The following is a 25,509-nucleotide window of genomic DNA, read 5'->3' on the forward strand; positions in this document are numbered from 1 at the left end:
ACAAATACATATAGGACATGCTTATTACATGTAGTAATAACCTTTAAAAGTAAATGTACTTTACAACCATCCATTATCCGAACCGCTTATCCTAACGAGGGTTACGTACGTGCTGGAAATCTATCTGCTTCATATGACTCTAGAAGATAGTGGGCTGGCTGTCCTGTAGCCTTTGGCGAATCAGGCACTCACTGTCGGACACTGACGCAGGATCCCAAATGAGGATAACTTGAAGGTAAGAATCCTAACCTTAAAATTGCCATTGTTGTTTGACTTTATGATGTTTTCTTAGTAAACAATCCAACTGAAAAGTGTTAACCCATTTGAATTTGTCCTGTCCACATGCAGTAAGCATCAGGTGTAATGCTGTGTTCATCCCCATTCTCAGTGTTTGCCTTCTCTCTCTCCCAAGTGCCAAACTGGAATTTTAAATGGAGGTATTTGTATGACTTACCCTGGGTCATGCGAGACATGTGGTTGATATCTGTTCCATTGGATGAGACCAGCGTAAAAAGTGTTGAGAAACTTCAGCGCATCATTGGCAAGACTAATCTGGCATCTTGCTACAAATTCACCATTCCAGATCTGAAGGTTGGTGAAATTGTGTTGTCTGAATGTGCGGTAAGCATCGTTCACATTACATGCATGTCGTTTTTTTCTGTGAGATATTTCCTTATTTGAGGACAGTGAGGATAGTAGTGGCAGGTGCGGTGTTTGGTGTCCTTCTCTGGTTAAGGAAAAAAGCTCAGGTTGCTGCTGTTGGTTTGCGGCAGAATTTACATCTGACGCAGTTCACTCAAGGTGATCAGTGAGTTCCTTGGCCTGGAGTCACATTTTAACAGCCGCTTGCCTAATTCTTTGACTTGACAGGTTCGAATGGCCAGAGTCAAGTTCAAAAGGGAATTTGTCTTCACTTCAGGACACTCAAATGTTTGCTTTTATGCTCCACTTTAGGTTGGGACACTGGACAGTCTTCTCAGTGTGTCAGATGAACTCTGCACACTTGATACCTTGACTGAAAGGTAAAACAACAACAAATAAGTGTAGTGTATTGCAGTCTTTTTTTTTGTCATGGTTTAAGTCCTTAATTGAAGCAAATACCTGACATTATCAGCATTGTACACCATTATGATATGTACAATTTTTGGATTATAAGACGCAGTCTCAATGAACAGATATGTTTTTGGGGAAAATTTCCATATGCACCGGGTTATAAGACGCATTACTGCACATTAAGGGAAACAAACCAACACAGCAAATAAGTCAAACTTCATTCCACTTCCATTCGACACCCATACATAAGGTGAACCCGATGACATGCTCTATTGTCGATTTTTAAAACTAAAAGATTTTAAGAGTGCCCTATAGTACAAAAAATATGGTATACATACTCATGAATAAAACAATGGTTCTAAATTATCAGCCAGAGTGTCAGTTGCTAAACTCCTACGTAATCTACTGCCGTTCTTCACGTGTGATTCAAGTGTATTGAACAAAACATGTCGGTGTATAAGGGAAGTGATGGAGCAAGCCGGTGACAAAGCGATGACAAACGTCTTAGCCAATGGAGGTGAGTCACACACAGACACATCTTCATGCAGAAAAGGTGTCAATTATTTTGCGAGGTTATTTAGATGCGATGGCTTCATGTACTCGAATGCATGCATCCCAGCTGGAGCTAATTCTGTCATTTCACTGCATAGAAATATTCAGAGAGACAAGCACACAAATGTTAACCAATGTGTTTAACGCAATACAACGAACGCAGCATCAGCCCAGAGCACAAAGCAGAGAGATCTTCAGTCTCCTTTGAAGGCCTATATGAAGTCTTTGAGAGGTATTTATTTTCAATTTTGTGACGCTGCTGCCTCACATTTTTTACCCTCTCTTTCCTTTGATAGCCTTTATCCCGGTGAATTTACATTGGTTGCAGGGTAATGATGTTTTTTTTTTTCTTTTTCAACTAAAAATTATTTTATACATGTGTATTTTTGCGTGTGCGATTGTGTCAGTGGGCGTGACGAACTATGTGACGAACTTCCAGTGGGACAAGGCCAAGTATCCCACATCATTGCCTCTCTCCAACCTCGTAGACATCATCAATAAGGTTGGAAATTAGGTTTATTATTGTCATGGCAAGGTAACATTAAGCAAAGCTAAACAGATTTATAATAAAGAGGACCCCAGGGACACTGCTCCCCCCACCTGAATTGTGCTGGATGAAAACAAATTAACAAAAAAAATAAATAAATAAAGTAAAAAAAATAAAGAAATATATATATTTATATATATATATATATAGGAAAAAAATCCTAGCTCCGCCAGTGCTTATCGTGAGGCGTATGGACTCTATTTTGACTTAACCAATTATGGTTACTTGCCCTACCTAGGAAAATTTTACTTCATACATAAGTCTGAGGCGGCACGGTGACCTAATGGTTAGCACAATGGCCTCACAGTGAGAGACAGCATCGGGCGTGGGTTCGATCCCGGCTCCGGCCATCCTGTGTGGAGTTTGCATGTTCTCCCCGTGCTTGCGTGGGTTTCCTCCGGGTACTCCGGTTTCCTCCCACATTCCAAAAACATGCATAGCAGGCCGGTTGAACACTCTAAATAGCCCCTAGGTATGAGTGTGGGCGCGGATGGTTGTTCGTCTATGTGTGCCCTGCAATTGGCTGGCAACCAGTTCAGGGTGTCCCCCGCCTACTGCCCGCAGATAGCTGGGATAGGCTCCAGCACCCTACGCGACCCTAGTGAGGAGAAGCGGTATAGATAATGGATGGATGGATGGACATAAGTCTGATTAAAGAACCTTCAAAAGGCCTTGTGAAATATTTACCATGGTTAAAATAATAGAGGTGTATATAGGTACAGAAGTTTGGTTTTCTGATATATTGTAGTTCAAAAAGATGTTTGCACAAGGACTGTTTTTATTTTATTTAGGCATAACCTGGAATTCAACTCACGATAGCAGGAAGTGTTTATTATTAAAAAATAGCAGTTAATTGACAAATGCCTAAAGTGACCATCAAATGACATATTTGCAAACCCCCCACCCCCCGTCGACGTGTTAGTACAGTGCCCTCTATATTATATCATCTGTGTTTGCTCTTGGTGCGTGCATGTTTGGTCAGGAGATTTCTCAGGTGGAGGTAGAATTAAAATCTCGAGCTGTGGCGTACAACCGTGTGAACGCACGCTTGCAGCATCTAGAACACACTTTGGAGTAAGTAACATTATTTGTGGATGAGACATCGATATGTTTCACATTTAAACTGGGCGTTTGTCTTCTAAGAGGGAGTTTGCAAACGTGCAGCCTGAATGGCATGGTGAGGAGGGAAGACTTGGTGGTGTCAGAGTATCTCACCACTTTGCTGGCGGTGGTGAGCAGGTCAGGAAGATGGGCACTGTTTATATTTGTTGTTACATACTTGGACTGCTTTGAGTGTAACATTGATGAAGTCTTTGTTTGTGTGTTCATGTGGCATTCTTTCGGTGCTGTGTGGTGGATCCCAGGGAGGACTACATAAATTGGGAGAGGAAATATGAATCCTTGTCAAAGTTTGTTGTTCCACGGTCAAGCAGGTGAGTAATCTTTGACCTGCCTGGCAAATATCTTGAAAGGCCAGAAGATCAGACTACATGCTTGTATCCACTAAATGGTCCATTTGCAGCAAGTAAGAAAGTCGTTGGTAGCTCTTCTGTGACAATGAGAACAAGAATTGTAGAAATTGGTGTATGGATATTTTATACACATACAGATAGTTTAAGATTGCTAAATGACAGGAAAATAATGACTTGACTTGAACCTGAATGTAAATGCATTGATAACACATTTTTAAATGAATTATTCTGTCATTTAAAAAATTGAGAACTTTCTATTTTTTTGCATCACCATCAGGAAACTCTACGAGGATGGGGAAGAGGGCATTTTTTCAGTGACACTTTTCAAAAGAGACGTGTACGAATTCAAAGCTAAAGCTCTGGAAAGCAAGTAAGCAGAACAGATTGCTGGAAAACGCAGTGGCAGAATAAAAGTGTGTCATCTTTTTTTGATTACCATAGCGTAGTCTACAACCTATGTAGGTTCACTGTGCGCGAGTACTGCTTTGACCAGGAAGAGAAGCAGCAACAAGAATGGAAGGAGCTCAGTGTTCACAGGAAAGAACAATATGTGAGTTGAATGGTATGACAAGTGATGAAGAATATATTGAGCGTGCTGAAAAAAAACATTTCTTTCACGTCATTTCTTTAGCAATATTCAACATCCAAATTGGATGTTTTCACCTCGTGCTAAAATGTCTTTGTTTTTCTGTTAATAATCAATTTGCAGATCATAAAAACAAACTGGACTGACTCATGTACACTGTTCAGTATTACATTAAAGCCCTTAACGTGTGTTTTCCAAATCTTCAAAGTGAAGGTCCTCAGGGTCAGAATTTACTCTGACACAAATCGAAGTAGGCACGTCAAATTATGACTTGAGTGAAAGTACGTAAATATTCAAAGTAGTTTTGATTGCAACACGTATCCAGTTATAGTTCTTTCACGAATCTGACAACATAATGCAGCGGAATAAATGTACATGCATTGAGTGAAAAGACTATATTTTCAAACAATTACTTAGATATTCATTTAGCCAAAACGACTGAACTAACCGACTCATCCATATGGCTTGGTTAACACATTAAAATAATAAACTGCTTACATTACTTTGACATGTTTTCTTGGTTTCTTGGTTGTAATGTAGGCACTGAAAAAATTGTGATTGGTAAACGGAGCACAAATGTAAAACTATTTAAATGATTCTGTTTCTTTTTTTTGTCAATATGCAATGACCCAAATATATTTTATGTTAAAATATCCTCATACGATTGAGCTCCAAAGTCAGCACGAAAACCTCTTTTTTTTTCCTTTTCTTTTTATTTGGGGTTATATTTGTAGTCCAAAATTACCTGCAACAAATCACAGGATGGAAGCGCGCCTCCAAGTGCCCGCTTCTTAACAGTGATCTGTGATCGCTCTGGCTTACTTTACTTCATCCACCCATGGAGGTCTGCGTGTTCAACCTGCATTGACTCCTGTAAATCCGTTTCTGCTTCCACCATATCAATGACTGTGCACTTGTTGTGTGCTGATTTTAAAGGGAACGCGAGGAGCCGCTTGGATTGGTTGTGCTCATGCCAACAGTGGCGCAAAACCCACATTTCTAACTGCGCGTAGTTGCGTGCATCTGCGAAAAATACCAACACTTGGTGTAGCCCGCCATTTCGCACAGTTATAAATTGTGTCATGCACCGGACTTGTGCTTGTCACGACTATAGAACCCTCATTGCTCTCCCAGTTGCTGCGTGGTAAAAGCCCACAGCCCGACCTAATGCTCATAACTCACTTGTAAATACACTTGTTGCCAATAACATGAACAATTTGCTAGTGAGTAAACATGCATTAGCGCACCAGCCATTTTGGACCGTAGTAAAAGATTGCAGTCTTCGTAAATCACAGGCAACATGCCCACCATCAGCATATGAAGTCAGTTAGATGAACACGGAATTGAACGGCTGCTACCGGTCATCTAATTAAATCAGCTCATAGAGTTGCAGTGCAATGTGACATAATTAGAGATGTTGGTTTTGTTTTTGTTTTTTTTTGTAAATGGATTTATGGTGTGCACTTTTCCTCTTTTAGGCCGTGTTTGTGCATTGGCTGAAGGTGAACTGTAGACAAGTGTTTATGGCCTGGATTCATTTGAAAGCAGTGAGGGTCTTTGTGGAGTCAGTACTGCGGTGAGTCATCCATTTACTGATGTCAGGTTCCGATTCATTTGTTGTTTGAGTGGTCCCTTAATGGTGTACACTTCCAGGTATGGATTGCCAGTGAACTATCAGGCCCTTCTGCTTCAGACAGACAGGATGTGTGCAGAGAAACTGAGACGAGAACTTGGCTCATTGTTCATGCATCTGGACCCAACGGCCTCTGTCAACGAGACAGACGTAAGACAGAAAAATAGCTGCCTCTGGCTTAAAATTATTTGGTTGTATCATAGCTGCAGGCTGGCAGGGCCGAAATGGGACTCGTTTTCAGCTCTGGAGTTTCATAGCTTTGACCAGCCCAAAACAATTTCTTTATGAGAATATGTTCTATGCAGGCCCACTGGTCGAAACATGGCATTCTGATTGATATTGTGTTTGCAGAATATGAGGTAAGCAGTAAAATCCAACCCCCATCTCAGGGGGCGGCTATTTTGTCACTTCTATATTGACGTCACAGTTGCTCAGGTACCGACCAATCATGTAGCAGCAAAAAGCGGTGTGGTGTGGATCCTCTCCTTCGTGTTGACAAAAAATTACCCTTAAGAGGCCTTCTATATTGAGGAACCTAGGCGGTAAATCATCGCAGCATGTGACTAAACTGACCAATCACGAGAAACAATGCGCGCTACATTCGATGCACAGTAACAATTTCTGTTGTGTGCGCGGCACAATGCGTCAGTTCCATGATACAAGGCAACAATTGATGCCTGCTTGTACATGTGACTATAAAAAGTTAATTACATTTATGTATTTATTTATTACATTGTAATTACATCTGCCCCGTGACAGATCGCCCACGCTTTGCAAGGTCACAATGACAAAAGTGAAAGCGCAGGCGACTAAACAAATCAACATTACCACAACAAATACTTCCTGTGAAAAAGATCTTTATTTGAAAGGATGGATAACTTTGCAAAACATTGCAGTAGCACAGTGTTTTGAGACAGCTAATATTTTATGACATTGATGTGTTTGTGGCAGGTGACCTGTGACATTCCAGGACTCTACCAGTCGGAATACTTCTCCTACATCTGCTTTCATGTCAGCACCAACTTGCTAGACTTCAGCTAGCATGCTGAGATGACCCAAGCATCGACTATTCGTCATGTCCAGCCAGGTTCCATAGGTTACACGTACATTAACACATTTTGTACTGCTATGAAGAGCAACTATGATCGACAGGACTCTTTTGCCTGTTAATAGCCTGTAATTGAACATTTAGTAGAATTTCCTACGCCGGTGACGAGTGGGAACTAAAGTAGTAAAAGTGTAGATACACATGTATTTTTGCTATTTCTTATGATAAGTATATAGTGTGAATGCAGTTTGGTTTTAACTGGCACACTGTATGATGATGACATACTGTACGATCACAAGTCAAAAACGGGGTAATAAATTGATGTTTATTGATTTATTTATTTTACCAGTTGTTCTGTTGCCATGTGAACCAGGCTTAAGCCTGAGTTCTGTGACTAGAAATGTTTTACAGGCTGCCTCTTGCATCTCACTGTTAAGTTTCTGCTTAAAAGCAGGCGGAAACTCATTTTCCGTCGCCGTAGTCCTTCCTCAAGCAGCTCCAGTTGTTCCAAAATGCTGCGACTTGCCTCCAAGCTTGTTGGAGGGAGCACATAACTCCAATTCTGACCTGTATTCACTGGCTCAATGTACGTTTTAGAATTCCTTTTAATATTATTTCATTTGTCTTATAATCTTATGTGGTGTCAATAGCGCATTTTTTTTTTTACAAGTAATTAAAAAGTCTGTGTCCATAAGATTGCCCCTTTAAGTGCACAGTATTGTGTTTATATAATGACAAGGTTGAGTAACTATGACAATTTGTATCCATGTTCTGGGAAATGCATCGTTTTAGAAACACTACACGGGTATTGCATTTCAACATTTATTCCAGCCCAATACCCTTTTTAAGAACGTGAAAGGTGTCAAGAAATGCAATACAGTGGCTGAGTGCTAGGGGGCATAACTTCTTTCCTCAACACTCCTTTAGTAAATATTCAATGAAACGATACACGCCCCCCCCCCTTCAACCCCCCAATCCCCCGCCCCCCATCATCACCCTCCCTCTGCGGGTTAGAAGAGACACAAGCTGTGTCATAACTGCCATTCAGTTTGTCAGCTTTAAGAGGAAAAATATGTTGCACATTGAAAGCATGTGCATCCACTCTGCTTAGTGGGCATCATTTTTTTTGCACCAGCCTTTACGCTCTACTGCATTTTGTTTGCTCAAACTAAACAACTGTAAAAATGTGGACGATTCCGAAGCCAAGATACAGAACCAGCTCGTGTGGTGACGGTGAGCCTGAGATCACCGTGAACATCGGCGGCGTCCGAGTTGTGCTTTTTGGGGATGTTTTGAATCGTTACCCGGAGAGCAGACTGGCGGAGTTGGTTAACTGCTCATCGGCGCAGAATGATGAACTTATTTCATCTCTTTGTGACGACTTTGACCCTGGCCGAAAGGAGTTTTATTTTGACCGAGATCCAGATGCGTTCAAGTGCATCGTCGATGTTTATTATTTCGACGAAATCCACATTAAACGCGGCATTTGCCCCATTTGTTTCATCAAGGAGATGGAGTTCTGGAAAATAGACCAAAGTGCTTTGGATGAGTGCTGCAAAAGTTACTTGAGCGAGAAGGAGGGGGAGCTGAGGGAGATAGCGAGTAAAGTGAAGGTGATTTTGGAGGACATGGAGGTGGACCAGAGTGCAACCCGCACGCAGAGATGCCAACGGTTCTTGTGGAGACTCATGGAGAAGCCCGGGTCCTCCTTTCCTGCGCGCGTCGTCGCCATCGCGTCCTTCCTCTCCGTCCTGGTCTCAGCGGTGGTGATGTGCGTGGGAACCATCCCAGAATTACAGGTCACAGACGCCGAGGGGGAGCTCGTGGAGCATCCGACTTTGGAGGCTATTGAAACGGCGTGCATGCTGTGGTTCACCGCGGAGTACCTGCTGCGCCTCGCTTCCTCGCCCAATAAGTTACACTTTGCGCTCTCCTTCATGAACGTTGTGGACTTCATGGCTATTATGCCTTTCTACGTGGTCCTAAGTCTTACCTACCTCGGCACCTCCTCCATGATGGAACTGGGCAACGTTCAGCAGGCTGTTCAGGCGCTCCGCATTATGCGCATCGCGCGTGTCTTCAAGTTGGCGCGCCACTCGTCGGGACTGCAGACGCTCACGTACGCGCTCAAGCGGAGCCTCAAAGAGCTGGGGCTGCTGCTCATGTACATGGGCGTAGGGATCTTCGTCTTCTCCGCTCTGGGCTACACCATGGAGCAAAGTCACCCCGAGACTCTGTTCAGGAGCATTCCACAATCTTTCTGGTGGGCCATTATCACCATGACGACGGTGGGATACGGAGACATCTACCCCAAAACCACACTTGGCAAGTGCAACGCGGCCGTGAGCTTCCTGTGTGGGGTCATAGCCATTGCCTTACCGATACACCCCATCATTAATAACTTTGTGGTGTTCTACAACAAACAGCAAGTGTTGGAGACTGCAGCCAAGCATGAGGTGGAGCTGATGGAGCTCAAGTCTGGGGGGGATGCACGCAGAAAAGACAGTGACAAAGATGACACCAAGAATGATGAATATTTCAGACCAGTGTAAAAAAATAAACTTAACTTTAAAAGCAGGGGTATTCAAACTATGGCATGCAGTTCATTTTTTAGCACCAAATTTTAAAATAATATTATATAAACCTGCATTGTACTTTCTGCACTGGGTGGCGAGACAGGAAAGCAGGAGGTTTGTTTCATCTCTTACTTCCTCGTATTTATAAATAAAATAGTTTAAAAAATTCCAGACTGCCCATAAATTATTGCAGTTTGCCCCTAAATTCTGATACAGTCCAAGAACATTTTTCACTGACTCGCACGTACAATACAACTTTATTTATATAGGATATTTCACAACAACTGGAGCTGTCACAAAGCGCTTTCCTTAGGTGGAATATAAATTGGCGGGAAATTAGCACATATTTGCTATAATTTATTTTATTTTTTTTAAGTTTTTGAATATATATTTTGTTGCTGACAAATTTATGCTGCAGTTATTAGCCTGCACATCAGCCCATTTATCAGTAAGATTAGTGAAAATTAGTGGGATGATGAACTTTGCAAGTTGACCTACACTATGCACTCCTAAATTTTCTTCCTGCACCTCAAAAAATTTCAAATTAGGTGCCTATGTGTCGAAAAAAAAGTCTGCATTTCTGTTTCATAAAACCCAGGCGCATGAAGATAATTCAGTTAGGAGCTAATTGCCTCAATGGCCATAGTTTGTGTCACTTTCTGCTCCGTGTCAAGGTCATTTTAGCGGATTGCTCTTGTTTTGGTTCTGAATGCGGGATGAGATTCTGCTTTTTTTTTATTACCCAGCTGTTGAATAGACAAACACACACATAGACACGCACGCACACACCCCCACCCACATTTGCGTGTGCCTGCTTGTGTGTGTACACTTTATACAAAAGCAATAAACAACTGCTTAGCATTTCTCTACCTACACTCGTGAAGAATGTCAAAGTGCCCCTGCATCCTTCAATTTTTTTGTATGTGGTCTTTGGAAGAATAAGCCTGAATACACCAAGGTTCGACCAATCTGGCTGAGAAATATTTCGATGTAATGTAAAAGACTTGTCACTCAGCAAAGCGCCAAATAAAAATAAACACAAATACATATAGACGCAACAAACTGTACAGTGTGATATAGTTGCACATTAAGTACATGACATCATAACACCTGGTGAGTCTAAAACAAGATGCAGAAATCATATAGTGTCCCTCACCAATTAAAGAAAGTTCGGCTTTTTTGGTCAATAAGCATTGAAACATGTCCACAAAAATCACACATATAATGTGAAGCCAGAAGCACAGAGTTTGAGCAAATACTGTACATGAGTTTTTGCAGCATCACCGCTAGTATTTTCTTTTATTGAAATACTCAGAAATGGAATGTACAAACCTGAACATGAAAAATAAAATGGTCATCTTTTCAAAAGAGCTTACAATTTAATTTCACGCATTAACTGTTCTTTTCTTGCAAAGTGGCCATGGAAAATATTCTGATTCAGTTTCTCACAATGCTGGAGAGCTTTTAAGAAAGGTGTCGCCAGTGTTGATTTTTTTTTTCTTTCATGCAGAGTTGGCTCTTTGTCCAAAATTGTCACAAATTTTCTGATCTTGTTTTTCTAAAACCTAAAGTGTAAGTAAATAAAAAACAAAACATATATTGCTGACATATTTTTAATCAAATGTGAACATTTTTCATTCACAGTATGTTTCGGAATTTCATCACATGTTGGTTCAAAGTTGTGAATTTTGACATGGAATGCGCTGATTAGGTGAAAACACAACTGCAACATTTTCACATTCAATCAAAGCTGAGCATTGTTGTTGCAAAAGCAGATTTTTTTTTCATATGATAATGGTTCTCCTCAGATTGTGCAGGTGCAGTCTAACTAAGTGGCCAATGAGAGTTCATCTCGATATATGGTGCTTAATTAAATTGACCAGCCTCACCTGCCTGTTAATCTAACGTTAAGACCACGTGTATGTCCCAAGCTTGCGCCTTTGCGTGTCACACGTTCTGCGTGAAAGCCAGCGGGAAATCTATACACCCACACACACTCTTACAACATCACCATTCCCCCTGCTGGTTCTCTCCTCTTAGTCGCTCATTCCTTCATCCTGCATCTTTGGTAACATGCTTGTCAGCATGACTTGCGGAGCTGGCGGTGATATGTAAAGCTGTCATATGTTGATTAATTACCTGCCATGTGATATAAAGAAGCGTTTAAGACAAATAAAGGTTTGCTCATTCACACTCAAGTATGACCCACTGGTGTGAGGATGATTGACTTCAACCAAATATAGCACTTCATATGTCATGCATCGCTGACCATTACAGATGAGTCACTCCTTTACTGTGAGCCACAGAGACACATACAGTAGGTTTTACACTCGCAAGATGTGTGAATGCATGAATTTCACAAGGGTCCACTTTTGTACATATTGGATCAATGGCAACCTGTAAACAAACATATTGAAGCATCTTGTCAATAATCGGCTTCACCAGAGAGGTTTGACGTATCAGAGGAGAGATCTCCCACGATCGTCAGAGTCTCAGTGCACGTGTGTGCGTGAGTGCATGTGGGCGGGGGTCTGTGTTGAAAGGTAAATACAGATAATTAGTTCCCACCGGTTGTCGAAGAAACTGAGTGGGCGTTAGGTCACTAAAAAGTAGTTTAAACACTTTTAGCACACTTTTTAACTCAGCAAGTCTACTATAAAAACATATTGTATTGCATTATAAAAGTGAAAAGTATTGTTTATAGGCAAATCATTTTTTTGCTTGTTAGTTAGAAGACGTGGGGTTTGCAATCATTACACTCACGCAGCGCAAGCTGGCATCCGTTACATGTTTGACATAAAAAACAAACAAACAAACAAACAAACAAAAATGTTGTTTTATAATACCGTTTGCAGGACAGGACTGGCTTGCATCTTGTAGGGCCTTCGTGAACTTCGAGAGAGAGCCAACACTAACCACGAAGCCCCATTACCCGCTCAGCTTGGATGTACGGTGTTGAGTTGCATTTCTTTCAGTGTCTGGATGTGTTTGCATACTGTTCTTGTTTTGCTTACTTCAAAAAAATATATATAATTTGGTGAGGTCTTTTGGCATGAATACGGCTAGGTTAGTGTAAAGGACGTAACATACGCAGCAAGCTAAACCTCAAACGCGCTCCAATATCTATAGTTGTTGTAAATTGTCTTTATTGCCTTCCTTTATATTTTAATCATTTATTTTTTTTGGGATGAAACTGTAACATACAGGCTCTTGCACACACAAACGTTGCAATGTCAGCAACATCACTTTGCGCCTGTGTAGCATCGGACCAACCATTAATTTACCAAAGAATTAGGGGCTAACGGCTAACATCATGGGGCTACTTTTTAAACTATATTATCAGAGTTGAGCTCTTGACCCTTTTTTCATTCTCCCGCTCTCCGGCCGGCATCTCAGTACCCATCCGTCCTTGATTCTCTGGTCTTATTCATAAAAATTGTCGGCCTCCGACCCCGTTCCGGGACGGACTGCCCAGCTCTGTATATTATATATTTTGAGAAACCATATATAACCAAAAAACACAATACATCACTGCATTATGACTGGCATAATTTACAGATTATGCTCTGCCAAGGCTCTCATGTGAAAACAATGCAGAAGGAGGTAAATCGTCGTGTTTTCAACCTCTTTTGCTGTGGATTTATGAGCTTCCAATAATTTGGCTGTTGCATGCAGTGCTTAACTGCGAGGTGGTATTGTGAGAAACAGTCCAAAGCAGAAACAGGTATAATGGCAAGAGCGACATCTACTGGCAAATTAAGAACACAACTACTTATTCCCGAGAACAGACAACAGTACAAGTTATTTTACTCATAAATGAGGAGCAGAACAACAGTGTCGGTATTAGCATGATGTGTATTAGCATGTGTTTCAGAGTTTTTAAAATAAAAACCTGCACCCCTTGCAGTTTATCTGCGATTGGTTGGAGCCTTTTGCCAAAGGCTCCAGCTCACCCATGACCAGTTTTTAAGTACTTTCCGTCAAGGACAGATAGAAGCTTGAGGGTTATATTTTCATGTTTGACTTACCATGCATGTTGTTAATTGGCTCCATGTTCTGAACAATCCATTGATTGAAGCAATTAGTTGCCTTTTTTATTTCATTCCAAGATATTGACATAGAGTAATGAGGAGTGGAAAGAGAAAGTGGCAAGGAAAATAAGATGCAAAAATATGTCACCCTGAACACATATAATTTGACTCTTTGGTCATTTGCACTGTGAGCAGAATTATTTGTACAAAGTACATGCTTGTCACTGACAGAATGCCTGCCAGTGTTCTCAAAGCTAACAATTTTGAAGATGATTTCATGCCTTGCAACAAATTTCCATATAAATCTATTCTTTTAGTGTGCATTCTCTGATAAATACAAGGTGGGTGTTAGATCCCAGATGTCAGAGCTTCTCACAGCACGCGAATGTGGAACGTGTCTGCCATCACACATGCCATTCATCACCATGCAAATAAAAATCCAAATAAAGCAATGGTAGAATGTGGCAATAACCGTCTGGACACAAAGAATGTAACCTGTGAAGCGAACTAGTAGTCACAAAATGTCATAGTATATTTCAGGAACATACTGTATCTGCATTTTCACTTTGACCATATTCTCAGGAAAGAGCTCAACTGATATCCCTCAGCAGCAGTTGTCCCCAGTTGTCATGGCACCAGTCTTAAATAACAGTCTTGCTCTCATTATTCTCAACCAAACCTTGCTTTTAAAATGGACTCCCACATTGAATGCACTCTGACTTTCTATTTGATAAAGTTGACAAAGGGAACAAAATGTTGTTTTTTATCTGATGCACATTAAAAAAAAAAACAATTGCGGGGATTTAGCGATGATGTTGAAGTGAACGTGGGAATAGAAATTGAGCCTACTTGAAATCCTAAATCTGCATTTATGCAGATTAATTAATTAATTTTCTATCACGCTTGCCCTGATTAGGGTTGTGGATTACTGGGGTACACACTGAACCGATTCGTCATATAATCACTCACATTGACACCTATGGACAATGTTTGGACATTTTTTTGGAATGTAATTGGAACATTGGAGTACCACACAACCACAGGGAGAACATGCAACTCCATGCGTCACAGAGATGCTCCAACGGAGTTTTGAACCCAAATTAAAGAGAAAGACAACCCCAAAATCTTCTTTATAAGAATATGTTCTATGCAAGTGCACTAATGGAAACATGGCATTGTGATTGATATTGGGTTTGTGGAATATTAGTTCAGCAGTAAAATCCATCCATTTTAAGCATGTCAAGGATTGGCCATTTTGTCACTTCTGTTGACTGAAAATGATATCATCGTTGCTCAGCTAATGATCATTCGTGGCTCAGTTTCAGAAAACAGGCGAGCTGAGATTTTGCCATTACCTGAGCTCTGTGATGTAATTTTCGATTGACCGAAGTGACAAAATGGACGGCGACTGAAATGGCTAATGGTGGATTTTGCTGCTCAACTCATATTCCACAAACGCAATATTAATCAGAATGCCATGTTTACACTAGTGAAGGAGCATAGCACATGTTTTTGAAAATATTTTTGGGGGTGGTAGACCTCCAATTCTAATCAGTAGAAGTAGCAACTTAACATATTATATATCTTGGGTGTAGATTGTAGTGCAGTGATAGAACTGCATTGCCTCTTACCGAGTGATGTTGAGCTATGTGAGACTGGTCAAATTTTCAGAAAAAAAAACCCCCACTCATTCTGATATAGTGCAGTTGTAGACAACCACAAACTACTTAAAACATAAAATGCTGAAAATTAAAAATGAAATTAAGGTTGAAAAAAAAAAGAAAAACTTCAAAGGCTGGTAAAAAGTACAGGGTTAAAAGTTGAAAACCCGTTACGGAAGTATAGTGCATGAATCAGAAATTGAATTTGTACAACAGTGGAGTGAGGTCACTGACGGTGCACTGGTTGACTTTCCTGACCTCTGTACGGACAGCGTGTGTTCAATTACCACTCAGAGATCAAAGTGAAATGTGTGAATAGGTTACAGGCTTTTGGTGTGCCCTCTGATTGATTGGCAAGCCGTTCAGCGTCGAATCTGCTTTTTACCGCGCAGGCCTGAACAGAGTAAATGCTTCAGAAAATGCATGGATGGACGAATAAATCTTATTGTTATTAAAGACTCAATGGCAAAAACACTTTTTTCATTTCTTCTTCAGAACTGACAAATAAATGTGGTTTTGAAGTGGTGGAGTGGACTGACTGCCGATGACACAAGAGGTTAATGTAATTCAAAAGGCAACATTCAGTGTTTTATTTGTTTTTCAAATTTATTTCAGTGGCTGTGTCCATCTCATCACCTTTCTTTGAGGGTAATGGAAACACAGCCCATGGTGGGGTCAAACTTGAACTCACTATTGGGGGGGAAAAAACATTCTGGTTTGAATGTATTAGAAAAGGGAAGCAGATGGAAATGCTACAGGAAGCATGTGAGACATTTCACTTTTCTTGCATCAGGTTTAAAAACAGCAAGCACCATTATTGATCTGAAGAAAAGATTTGTAAAAACAGCAGGAAGTTGACATTTCAAACATCACAATCTTTTTCAGTGGGCGCTCAGCCTCGCCGTCAAAGTGATTGCATTGTATTGCCTCCTGGCCCCCCTTTCGTTCACAGCTGGTTCTCCACTTCTCCAACTGGAGGCTCGTCATGTTTCACTTATTCACTTTTGCAATGCACTTACTGCTCGATACTGCATGATCTTTCTGCAAAGGCCGCAGCTGGCTGGAGGTCCATCCCCTTTTGATGCATTGTAGCAATCCGAAGTAGCGTGAAAGGAGAGAGTTGCCAAACAAAACGGTTCAATCCTCAGATTTCAGAATTCAGAACAACTGAATAAAAAAGTTTCATATCACATAAGAAAGGGATTGCAGCTCATTTGTCCCAGTATCATCATCAACCATCACATTATTGACTGCACATTATTAGCTAACCTTAAGCAACAGACCAGTAGATGAGACAAAACAGTATGGACAGTATCTGGTTGCTTTTTTTTTTCACTGAAGAGTTATGTGCCACTGTTAGCCATGCTGCAAGAAGTCAATTCTGCTCAGATTATTTCTCCAATTACCAGAACAATGCATTTACTGTCAATTGCCAAAATGAACACCAATCTTATTTTCTCCTGCCAGCTTGTTTTCCAAACTGGCGCAAACTTCTGTTAGGGATAAAAAGATATTACATATATTGCGTGGAATTTTTTGGTACAGGCCAAATATTACACTATTGAATAAAATGTTAACATGAAGCATTGGAGTTGTTAATACAAACGGTTATTCATTATTCCACACAGATCTCAGAGTTTTAATTGGCAAGCACACTTAAATCAAAATATCAAAGCAAGCCGACCAAATATAGCATGCTTTTTTTTTTTTTTTCTTCAAGATGCTCTAAAGTGATTTGGACAACAACAACAGCAACTCTCTTCAAGTTGAAGTAGGAATTTTCTAAGTTTGTACACAACATGGAACCATCCCAGCGCAGCCACTGCGCCCACGCACACGGATTCCCTGGCGTGCAGAACACTGAGCGCCATACACGCTTCGGGGTCTGGTAACGAGACACAAAAACTACTTGTTGAAATATATACGAGTTTGAACCAGCGACTGATAAAGAGTGAATCGAATCAAACCGAATATAATCGTCCCTATATGGATATATGTTTTGAATAATCCTGTATTGCAAAGACATATCTTGAAATGGCGCATTTGAAATACTGACAAGTTAATTCAAATGCTGGTAAAATGAGAATAAAAACCATCATAACATCCTCAAACGAACTCATACCACAAATCAAACTGAGTCAAATCAAAACACATCATTCCATTTTAAAATCGAACCATCTTTGAATTGTTTCACAAACCACTTATCCAAAACCGTATCGAATCGTCTTTTGTGGAGAGATGCACCCCCCTATTTATTATGACTTTTTTCAGTTTTACGTTATTTTCTTTCCAACAAGTTCATCGGTTCACATCTGAAAATATATGTGAGCTGCAGCAATTCATAAAAAGAGAGTGCCATCTCAGCTCCGACTAATACATCAATTTAACTCTGAAAAATCCCGCAGAGGGTTGTCTTCAAAGTTGAACAGTTCTGCGCTGCATGTCCTCCCTAAAGTCGGTATTAAAGATAGTTTTAGGGATAGCGTCAAGGACATGAGGGGAAAGTCAACCCTATGGTTGAGAAGCCTTCGTTTTCTCATTAATATTTTTTTCCTCTTTAAAATGTCACCAGCTGCAGTGCAGCTTTGGGCGACATGTTTCCTTGTGAGCAGAAAAGGACTATTTCAATGCATGCTATGTGTTTGGTCACATGTTGATGGCTGCTGTATTTCGAAGGCTCTGAAAAGAGATTTGTCTGCAGGCTTTTTCCTATTCAAAGGCACAATTTATTATTTTTCTATAGTACAGATGCAACAAAACAAACGGGAGTGTGATTTTCATTTCAATTTTGCAATGTGATTGACTGGTTTTGTTTGACCACTTGGTTTAGACCCTAAAACCTAGAATTATACACTTCAGAGACCCTCCCAGCTCATCAAGGCTTTGGTTTGTATTCTACTACACGTACAGTAACATACACAGACTTTAGTTCACTTGTCCGACGTCAACCTATTTAGCTGTCAGAAAAGAAGCTCTTGCTTTCATGTCACAACACCCAACAATGGAATTCAAATCTAGATTTTACTGTTTAAAACTCTAATTTGGGGAAATGTTAAACTGGTCACTTAGTCAAAGTTTTGTTTTGAGACCCAAAGCTGCTCAGTTCTGTATAATATTTGACTAATTGTCGCACTGGGACACCTTTTACTGAAAAAGCGGCTTTTTGATTGTCGGCTATTGCAAAAAAATAGCACTTCTGTTTATTACTGTAATTTTCTACGCCTGACTACCTCAACATCTCCAGTCTCTTCCGAGAAATAACCAAAATTTAATATACCCATCAAACCTAATAAGGGAGCTGGCATTGGGTGTTGTTGTGGAGTGACTTTCTCCCAGACAAAAGTTTATCGGCTTGATGCCAATGAACATTCAGAGCCTTATTTTAACTTTAACTTTTAACTTTAACTTGGCGCCAGTGCACTCAGTGTAAAAAAGGGCATAATTTAATTTTCGTGCCAGCACCAGTCACGTCTTTTCTACTGTGTTTGGGGCCACGTTGGTCTGGCGTGCAAACTCATGCAACAATTTGGTAACAGAACGTAGTCTGCGCTCGAGGTAGAAACAAGAGGATCGTCATTTTCATGCGGAGCTAAGGTCTAGTTTGTGAATTTGATCAAACCTCGCCCACCAGAACATCTGAAAAGTAGGCAAAATTTTAGACTGGCTAAACGGTTTATTTTGCTGCGCTGATCATCTCACACAATTGTGAGTGCATAGTTGGCACCTTTTTCTCAGTGGTTTATTATCTGTGCTATTAGGCTGACAACCCGAGTTTGATCTCCATGTTGGGATGGCAAACTCGGGGCGCACTGCGGCCAACCTCAATTTGATGCAATAAGGGAGGTTGCCAATACTTCCATCCCACGACGTCCTACAGGCGCCCCATTACGCCCAATTTTACTCGCGAAGTAAAAGTGATTCCCCTCAAAGACAGCATAGAATTTGATTTTGTCTCCTTGAATCAGCACTTTGTCACCAAGCTGTTGAAGTATGTGCCACTTTTCGCAAATTTAGGCTGTTCAAAACTCAATGCAGCTTGGCTTACCATGTGAATTTTTCTAATTGTGATGTCACCTTGTGAATCTGTGGCAAAGCTTGGGTCGCGTTTTTGGAACTGGGCAGCTCACAACAGATACTTGGTTGTGGAATTTCCCTTTTGATGGGTGTGCAGGAACGCCAACTATTTGTAGACAAAAGCAAATTTTCCATGATACAGTCTCTAGACTCCTTTACAAGTAAGTACTGTTTTTTTTTTTTCCTGGAGAAGGTGTTTGTCAGCTTGTGACATTGTGGAAAACCAATTTAGGAGCTGCTGATGGTTCTCTCAACTTCTTGACAAGATCATACCAAAGTTAAACGCATTGCAGCATTCTAATGATTAGTCTGCAGTGACTAAACCCTGGTGGGAAAATGTACGAAAGCTAAATGAAAAGCTAAAATAGCTTACAAATATTTCCATAACTGCATTCTCAGCATGTCTTTGAATTCTAATTAGCCATGGCTTCGAAGTTTAATATGAAGGGCAAAATGGTTAGAGGTTGGTGTTCTCGCTGGCTGAAAGGGGATTCTTAGAATTCCTGTCTTGATACATTTTTTTTTGTTTTTATTCATGATTTATTCATAAGCAACAAAACATTTCCTCCAAACAGTGCTGCTATGCAATGAAGTGCAGCTGAAAGGCAAAGAAACTGTGGAGTTTAGTACCCGAAGAGAGTTCAGCTATGAATCAAGAACATAAACTTGAATTATTCATTCTACCTTTTCATTAATCTTGGCGAACTAGAAAGTGCTTCACCTCTGCCAAAGTTAATAATAGCTCCTTTAAAGGAGGCAGACCATGACTAAGGGGACAACGTGACAAGGGTCAGCATATAAGTCAATGGATACGCCCTGAAAGATTACCAAGAATTCCGCTCATAAAGAAACCTGAATCTGTCAAGGCATGCTATTCATCAAATTAAGCTTTATTTAAAATCACACTGGATCTTAATCAGACTGTGAAATGAAAAATGGTCTGTGATTAGTTTTTCCATAAGCACCACAAAGGCATTTACGCCAGCCTTAAATACATCGCATACAGCATAACAACAGTTTCCTGCCATTCTTCATCACTTAAGAATTATCAAAAGTTACTTCCAGAACTGTACATATCGAACGTAATTTTAACTAAAGTATATTTGTATTTGCTTAATGATAGCTTTTTGCTGCTTTGCCACAAGAATGTATCAACATCTGTTGAAACCTCACTTCCAAAATAACGAAATACGGGCATGTCTAATGTTCTTAAGCAGGGATGGGCAACTTTAATGATAAAGGGGCGCACAAATTTTAATTCGGGGTAGTGGGGGCCATATAAGAAGACACACTTCCTGGATGGAAAATGCCATTTGCAAATCTAGACAAAATATTAATTATTATTATTATTATTATTATCCATCTTCTGTACCGCCCGCCTCTCCTCACGAGGGTCGCGGGGGGTGCTGGAGCCTATCCCAGCTATCTTCGGGCAGTAGGCGGGGGACACCCTGAACTGGTTGCCAGCCAATTGCAGGGCACACAGAGACAAACAACCATCCGCGCACACACTCACACCTAGGGGCAATTTAGAGTGTTCAACCGGCCTGCTGTGCATGTTTTTGGAATGTGGGAGGAAACCGAAGTACCCGGAGGAAACCCACGCAAGCACGGGGAGAACATGCAAACTCCACACAGGATGGCCGGAGCCGGGATCGAACCCACGCCCGATGCTGTCTCTCACTGTGAGGCCATCGTGCTAACCAGTCGGCCACCGTGCCGTCCATCATTATTATTATTATTATTATTATTATTATTATTATTATTATTATTATTATTATTATTATTATTATTATTATTATTATTATTATTATTATTATTATTATTATTATTATTATTATTATTATTATTATTATTATTATTGTTGTTATTATTATTATTATTGTAAAAAAAAAAACGTGAACCTGCCAATTTGCGTTTTTCCCAGAAAATGTTTGTTGGCAACACTGCTTGACCAAAATTTCCAATATTGCAAAAATAAAACCAGGATTAGAAACACAAAACACTATCAAGATTATCATGTTTTTTTCCTTGACTTTTTAAAACACTTTGCCATTTCCTTGTGTGACTTTCAGTAAGATGCCCATGAATCAAATGAGTTACAAAGTGGCCAATGAACGAATGAGTTTGAATGCAACATAAAAGAGTTCATCCAACTGTAAAAGATGACATTGGTGGTCATCTGGCAGGCAACCACACTAACTCACCTATACGAGCCAAGAAGCATCTCTACCGTCAATGCAAGCTGAGGAGCTGAGAAACCATGTGTCCTACCTCCCACACAATTCCACACAGGGACCTCTTAGTGCATCCTGAGCAGCTGCATCACCACCTGGATGGGAAACATGCACCGCGTCAGATGGCAGCACCCTGCAGCAGTTCGCAATAATGCTCGTACACACCACCCAAGACGCCAATTTACCAACATTCTGCATAAAGGACTTTATTCATGTCTCAGTTGAAATACTTTGCATCTGCTCTATGACTAGAGATTCTGTCGGATTCCATCTGGATTGGTAAAAATGGGAACCGGCACCTTCCCTCAAGGTATCAGGCTCTTCAACTGGACGAGTGAACTGATCCCACACACGCGCATGTATGCACACACTTGTTCGACGGTGCTGTTTCTATTCATCGAGGGAATGAATGCGGCTTCGAAAGTATGTTTCCAGGGAACCATAATATACAGCATGGAGTGAGATGTTTATTTATTTACAGCTCTATGTTTAATTCTCACTTGTAATGTGTTTACATCCCTGACATTTTCCCCAAGATTGCAACTTATTGTTGTGCGCCATTTCATCTGACCACTATAGAATATATTATCATCTGATCATGTGCACTTGAATGTTTATGAAGCACCATTGCACTATATGGATGAGCTAAGTTTTTTTTTTTCATTTTTTTATCAAAACTACTGAATGATTTACACTTAAAATCAAAGTAATCCCATGATATGTTTGTATCGCACTAAAAAGCTACATCATGGGAAAAATGTCCTTCCATAGGAAAACAAACATTGTTTTGCATTCCAGACCATTTGGCATTTTGAAAGTCTTCAACTCTGCCTGGCGATCATGGTCATCAGGCCGATCCCATCATTGTGCATTTGCAACGCTGCATCTTTACGACAATACCACAGAGGCTTTTGTCATTGTTTGATGTTCAAAGTTATTGCTGTTGCTGTCCTCCCCTCTCGCTGCCAAACATCTTTTTGTTCCTGTTTTTTTTCTGAGCTGTCCCCACTGGCTGACACACACTCTGGTGGAGAATTGATTACAGCTTGAGGATTAACTTGAAGATAGGCACGGAATTTGCAGGGGGTGCATATGCCCTTGAGCTGAAACATGATATCAACTAAGAACAATGTGGCCTAATAGTGCTTGATGTCAAAGAACCACAGCTCTGGACGCCAAAGATTATATTGTCCGTGTTTTTGCCTGCTGCGTTATAAAAAGCAAAGATAATCCTCCCAGCAGTCTGGAAGCTATCAGTCCTTTCGAAAGAATGTAAAGGTCAAATTCACAGCAGATGAAGCAGCATTTACTTGAAAGGGCTATATATGCATTTTCTATCCCAACTGTCCTCGTCAGGGTCACTGCTGTTCTATCCTCAGGCACATGAAGACAACTATTTAAACTAAAAAAAAATTACATTTTGTAAAAATCGTTTGATGTGAATGGCTCTCTGCCTTGGAATAGAGACTTGTTAAATCCAGGTTATACACAAGAGTGTATTGTGGATCGACTTTTAACTTTGCACTCAAATAGCACATTTTCAATTAGATTATATTTAAGGAAAAGCTCATCATATTCAAACATTTGCAAGATGTCATAATTTGCGTAATACATCCTCAATATTTAAACTCTCACAAGGTTATTGAAACATGCCATTCATTTTCTAAGCAACTTCACAGGTTTGCCAATTTACTAGATACTAATATAAATCAACTATATAATTAAATTAATTAATTATTCATATCCAAGCATCCATTCATCCACCCATCTGCATAACTTGTCCTGTTCAGAGTTGTGAGGAGATGGGGCATATCTCATCTGATTTTTGTTATAAGGACACACTACACCCCGGACTGGTTACCAGTCAATTATCGGGTAACAAAATGTCTGATGATTTATTTAAACCATTGACAATGTTCAAGTCGCAGTTATGTTAAATGAATGCTACTCTTAGTTGCTGCATGCTCATGTTAACTTCACATGCTTGTCTCGCATTAATTCTGTTCCCACACGTCAAAACTACCCATTCAAGTGAAGAGGAAAAAGATACCCAATTTCCTCAATCATGCATACAAAACTGCGGAGGCTCGATCCAACCCAAATGTCATAACAAATGCTGATGACTAACGGAAAAATAGCCTCACAGACGTGCGCCACCTGCTTACCAGGAGAGGAAAACTGATGCCAGCACCACTGTGATTATTAGCTGGCATGAGAGTTCTCAGTGAAAATAAAGCAGCTCTGCAAAGGGTGAGGGTGCAAATCCTCATAGGTCATCCACAGTGGGGCAAAAATTGTTCTAAAGGAATTGCATTTATATTTGTCAAATGTTAGGCACAATATGGTGCCAACAGAGAAAAGGTAACACAAAATGATCTGCTCTATTTTTGTGACCAGCAGAAATTGAGCACAAAGTGTGGTCTAATTGGGCGCTTTGAGAAGAGTTTTCTTTCTTTTGGTATTTTTGTAGACGAGTGCAGTTAGAAATGGCCGTCGTTCTACAGTGCAGATTAAAAGGGTTCAATGCACATGACATCTACTGTAGCATGCCCTCCGAACCAAGGAAGAGACTTTACTGATGATTTTGTGGTTTATTTTTGAGCAAGATGTATCCATAACCGTGTAATCTTAAAACCTAATCGCCGTCAGAGCTGAAACACATTTCAAAACATACGCATACAATTAGCTGACATATTTCACATTCAACACTTAATATTTACAAACACAAAATACTTATATCCATCGTTTACACACCTTTTGCCTCTTCGGAGGGGGTGCTAGAAAAATAAACGTCCGTTTTCGGAGGCTCAATATGAAACTTTTTGCCGTACTCTACCTTAAGTGTGAACAGTACTAAACAGGAAGTTTGCATTCAAAATAAACGCCTATAGTTTAAACCGGAAGTAGAACCTTTCAATGCAAATTTCAAATGAAAATAAAATACAATAAACAAAATCACCGCTGCTGTCCACAAAATATGAATATGGTTAGTTACATCTACTATCCCCGAAGCTGCCTCCACTTTAATCAAATTCACCAAATTCAGGTTACACTACTTACGCACAGCTGGGCTAAAGTTTACTTTCAAACACCAAATTGATAGGCGTGCCAGGGACAAGTAAAAGAAACCACCCTCAGTCCAACATAGTGCCAAATTACCAAACACGCGAAAATAGGCTTGTAGTGGCCCAAAAATCATGATGCGCCGGTTTATATGCCAAGCACATTTACGCTGTCAACAAAAATAAAGCTCATGGTGTGTTTACTGATTGATCTTTTTCGTTCCAACTTGAATTAATCTTATTTTCCACATAAACACTTTATTATTGGCTGCCTTTCAACCACCGTGAGCAGTTCTTGAGCTTGTCACTCCTCTCAGAACCCAAATGTCATCAATTTGTTGTTTATGTGATATGAACCAATCAAACGTTTATTTCATTCATTATATACTTCATTTTATTTCATTTAATTCCGGTCTTCCAAAGTAAACCAGGACTACAATGTGGCCTGTGACAAAAATGCGTTTGACTCCCCTGATTTAGGAAACCTCTTGCACAAATTGCAACAGCTTTAAATAGCTCTTTTCAATTGTTGTGTCACGATGGGATAATTAGCACAGTCAGTCCGATGAGTCAGACTACCTAAACACTTTGTGCTGCTTGCCATGTGTGAGTCCCTGGTTGGCGGCCAAATTATGTACCTGTGTGACATGCAAAGATAACACTAGACACGCCTCCCAGTCCTCCCTGAAGAACTTGTAGATAGTACAGCATATCAGTGTCCCAAACTGGTACCGTTTTTTTTTCTAAATTGTCAACGATCGGGAATATAATAAGTACAAAATGTATGTAATATAAGAGGAAATATGAAAGAGGACTATAACAGAAGTACAATATGAAACAATAAATATGAGTAATCCCTCAACAATTGAATGTTAATATAATCAGGATTCTGATTACCAGAGTGACACCAGAGAGGTGGTGATTTTTATGCTTTTGCAAGCTGTCACTATGGAAATGGTGCTGGAATTATTATGGGT

The 25,509-nt window shown here is 40.2% G+C and overlaps 2 protein-coding genes and 1 long non-coding RNA gene across 4 annotated transcripts; 2 read left to right on the forward strand and 1 right to left on the reverse strand.

Moving 5' to 3' along the window:
- The first annotated feature begins 471 nt into the window (after positions 1 to 471).
- On the forward strand, positions 472 to 6,884 carry atp6v1c2 (ATPase H+ transporting V1 subunit C2). Its single transcript, XM_088301085.1, has 13 exons — positions 472 to 621; positions 955 to 1,022; positions 1,485 to 1,570; positions 1,775 to 1,837; positions 2,013 to 2,107; positions 3,135 to 3,226; positions 3,296 to 3,391; positions 3,517 to 3,585; positions 3,902 to 3,994; positions 4,066 to 4,174; positions 5,689 to 5,786; positions 5,864 to 5,993; positions 6,795 to 6,884. The coding sequence occupies exons 1-13, from the start codon at positions 472 to 474 to the stop codon at positions 6,882 to 6,884; spliced, it is 1,239 nt and encodes a 412-aa protein (XP_088157211.1).
- A 1,027-nt stretch (positions 6,885 to 7,911) lies between these two features.
- Positions 7,912 to 10,548, forward strand: kcnf1b (potassium voltage-gated channel, subfamily F, member 1b). The gene has a single exon (XM_088291938.1). It carries the CDS (start codon positions 8,076 to 8,078, stop codon positions 9,441 to 9,443), a length of 1,368 nt encoding a protein of 455 aa, XP_088148064.1. The 5' UTR covers positions 7,912 to 8,075; the 3' UTR covers positions 9,444 to 10,548.
- A 56-nt stretch (positions 10,549 to 10,604) lies between these two features.
- On the reverse strand, positions 10,605 to 24,317 carry LOC148343439 (uncharacterized). 2 transcript variants are annotated; one of them, XR_015842617.1, is made up of 3 exons: positions 24,225 to 24,317; positions 21,441 to 21,565; positions 10,605 to 11,606 (listed from the first exon to the last, which is right to left on the reverse strand). It is a non-coding gene; the product is annotated as an uncharacterized LOC148343439 (long non-coding RNA). The 2 variants fall into 2 exon arrangements; XR_015842614.1 differs by lacking the exon at positions 10,605 to 11,606 and adding an exon at positions 15,768 to 16,234.
- Between the last annotated feature and the right edge of the window lie 1,192 nt (positions 24,318 to 25,509).

The sequence above is a fragment of the Idiotropiscis lumnitzeri genome, chromosome 1 (assembly GCF_059441095.1).
Source record: "Idiotropiscis lumnitzeri isolate Australia: NSW breed Sydney's pygmy pipehorse chromosome 1, RoL_Ilum_1.0, whole genome shotgun sequence".
Taxonomy (NCBI): Eukaryota; Metazoa; Chordata; class Actinopteri; order Syngnathiformes; family Syngnathidae; genus Idiotropiscis; species Idiotropiscis lumnitzeri.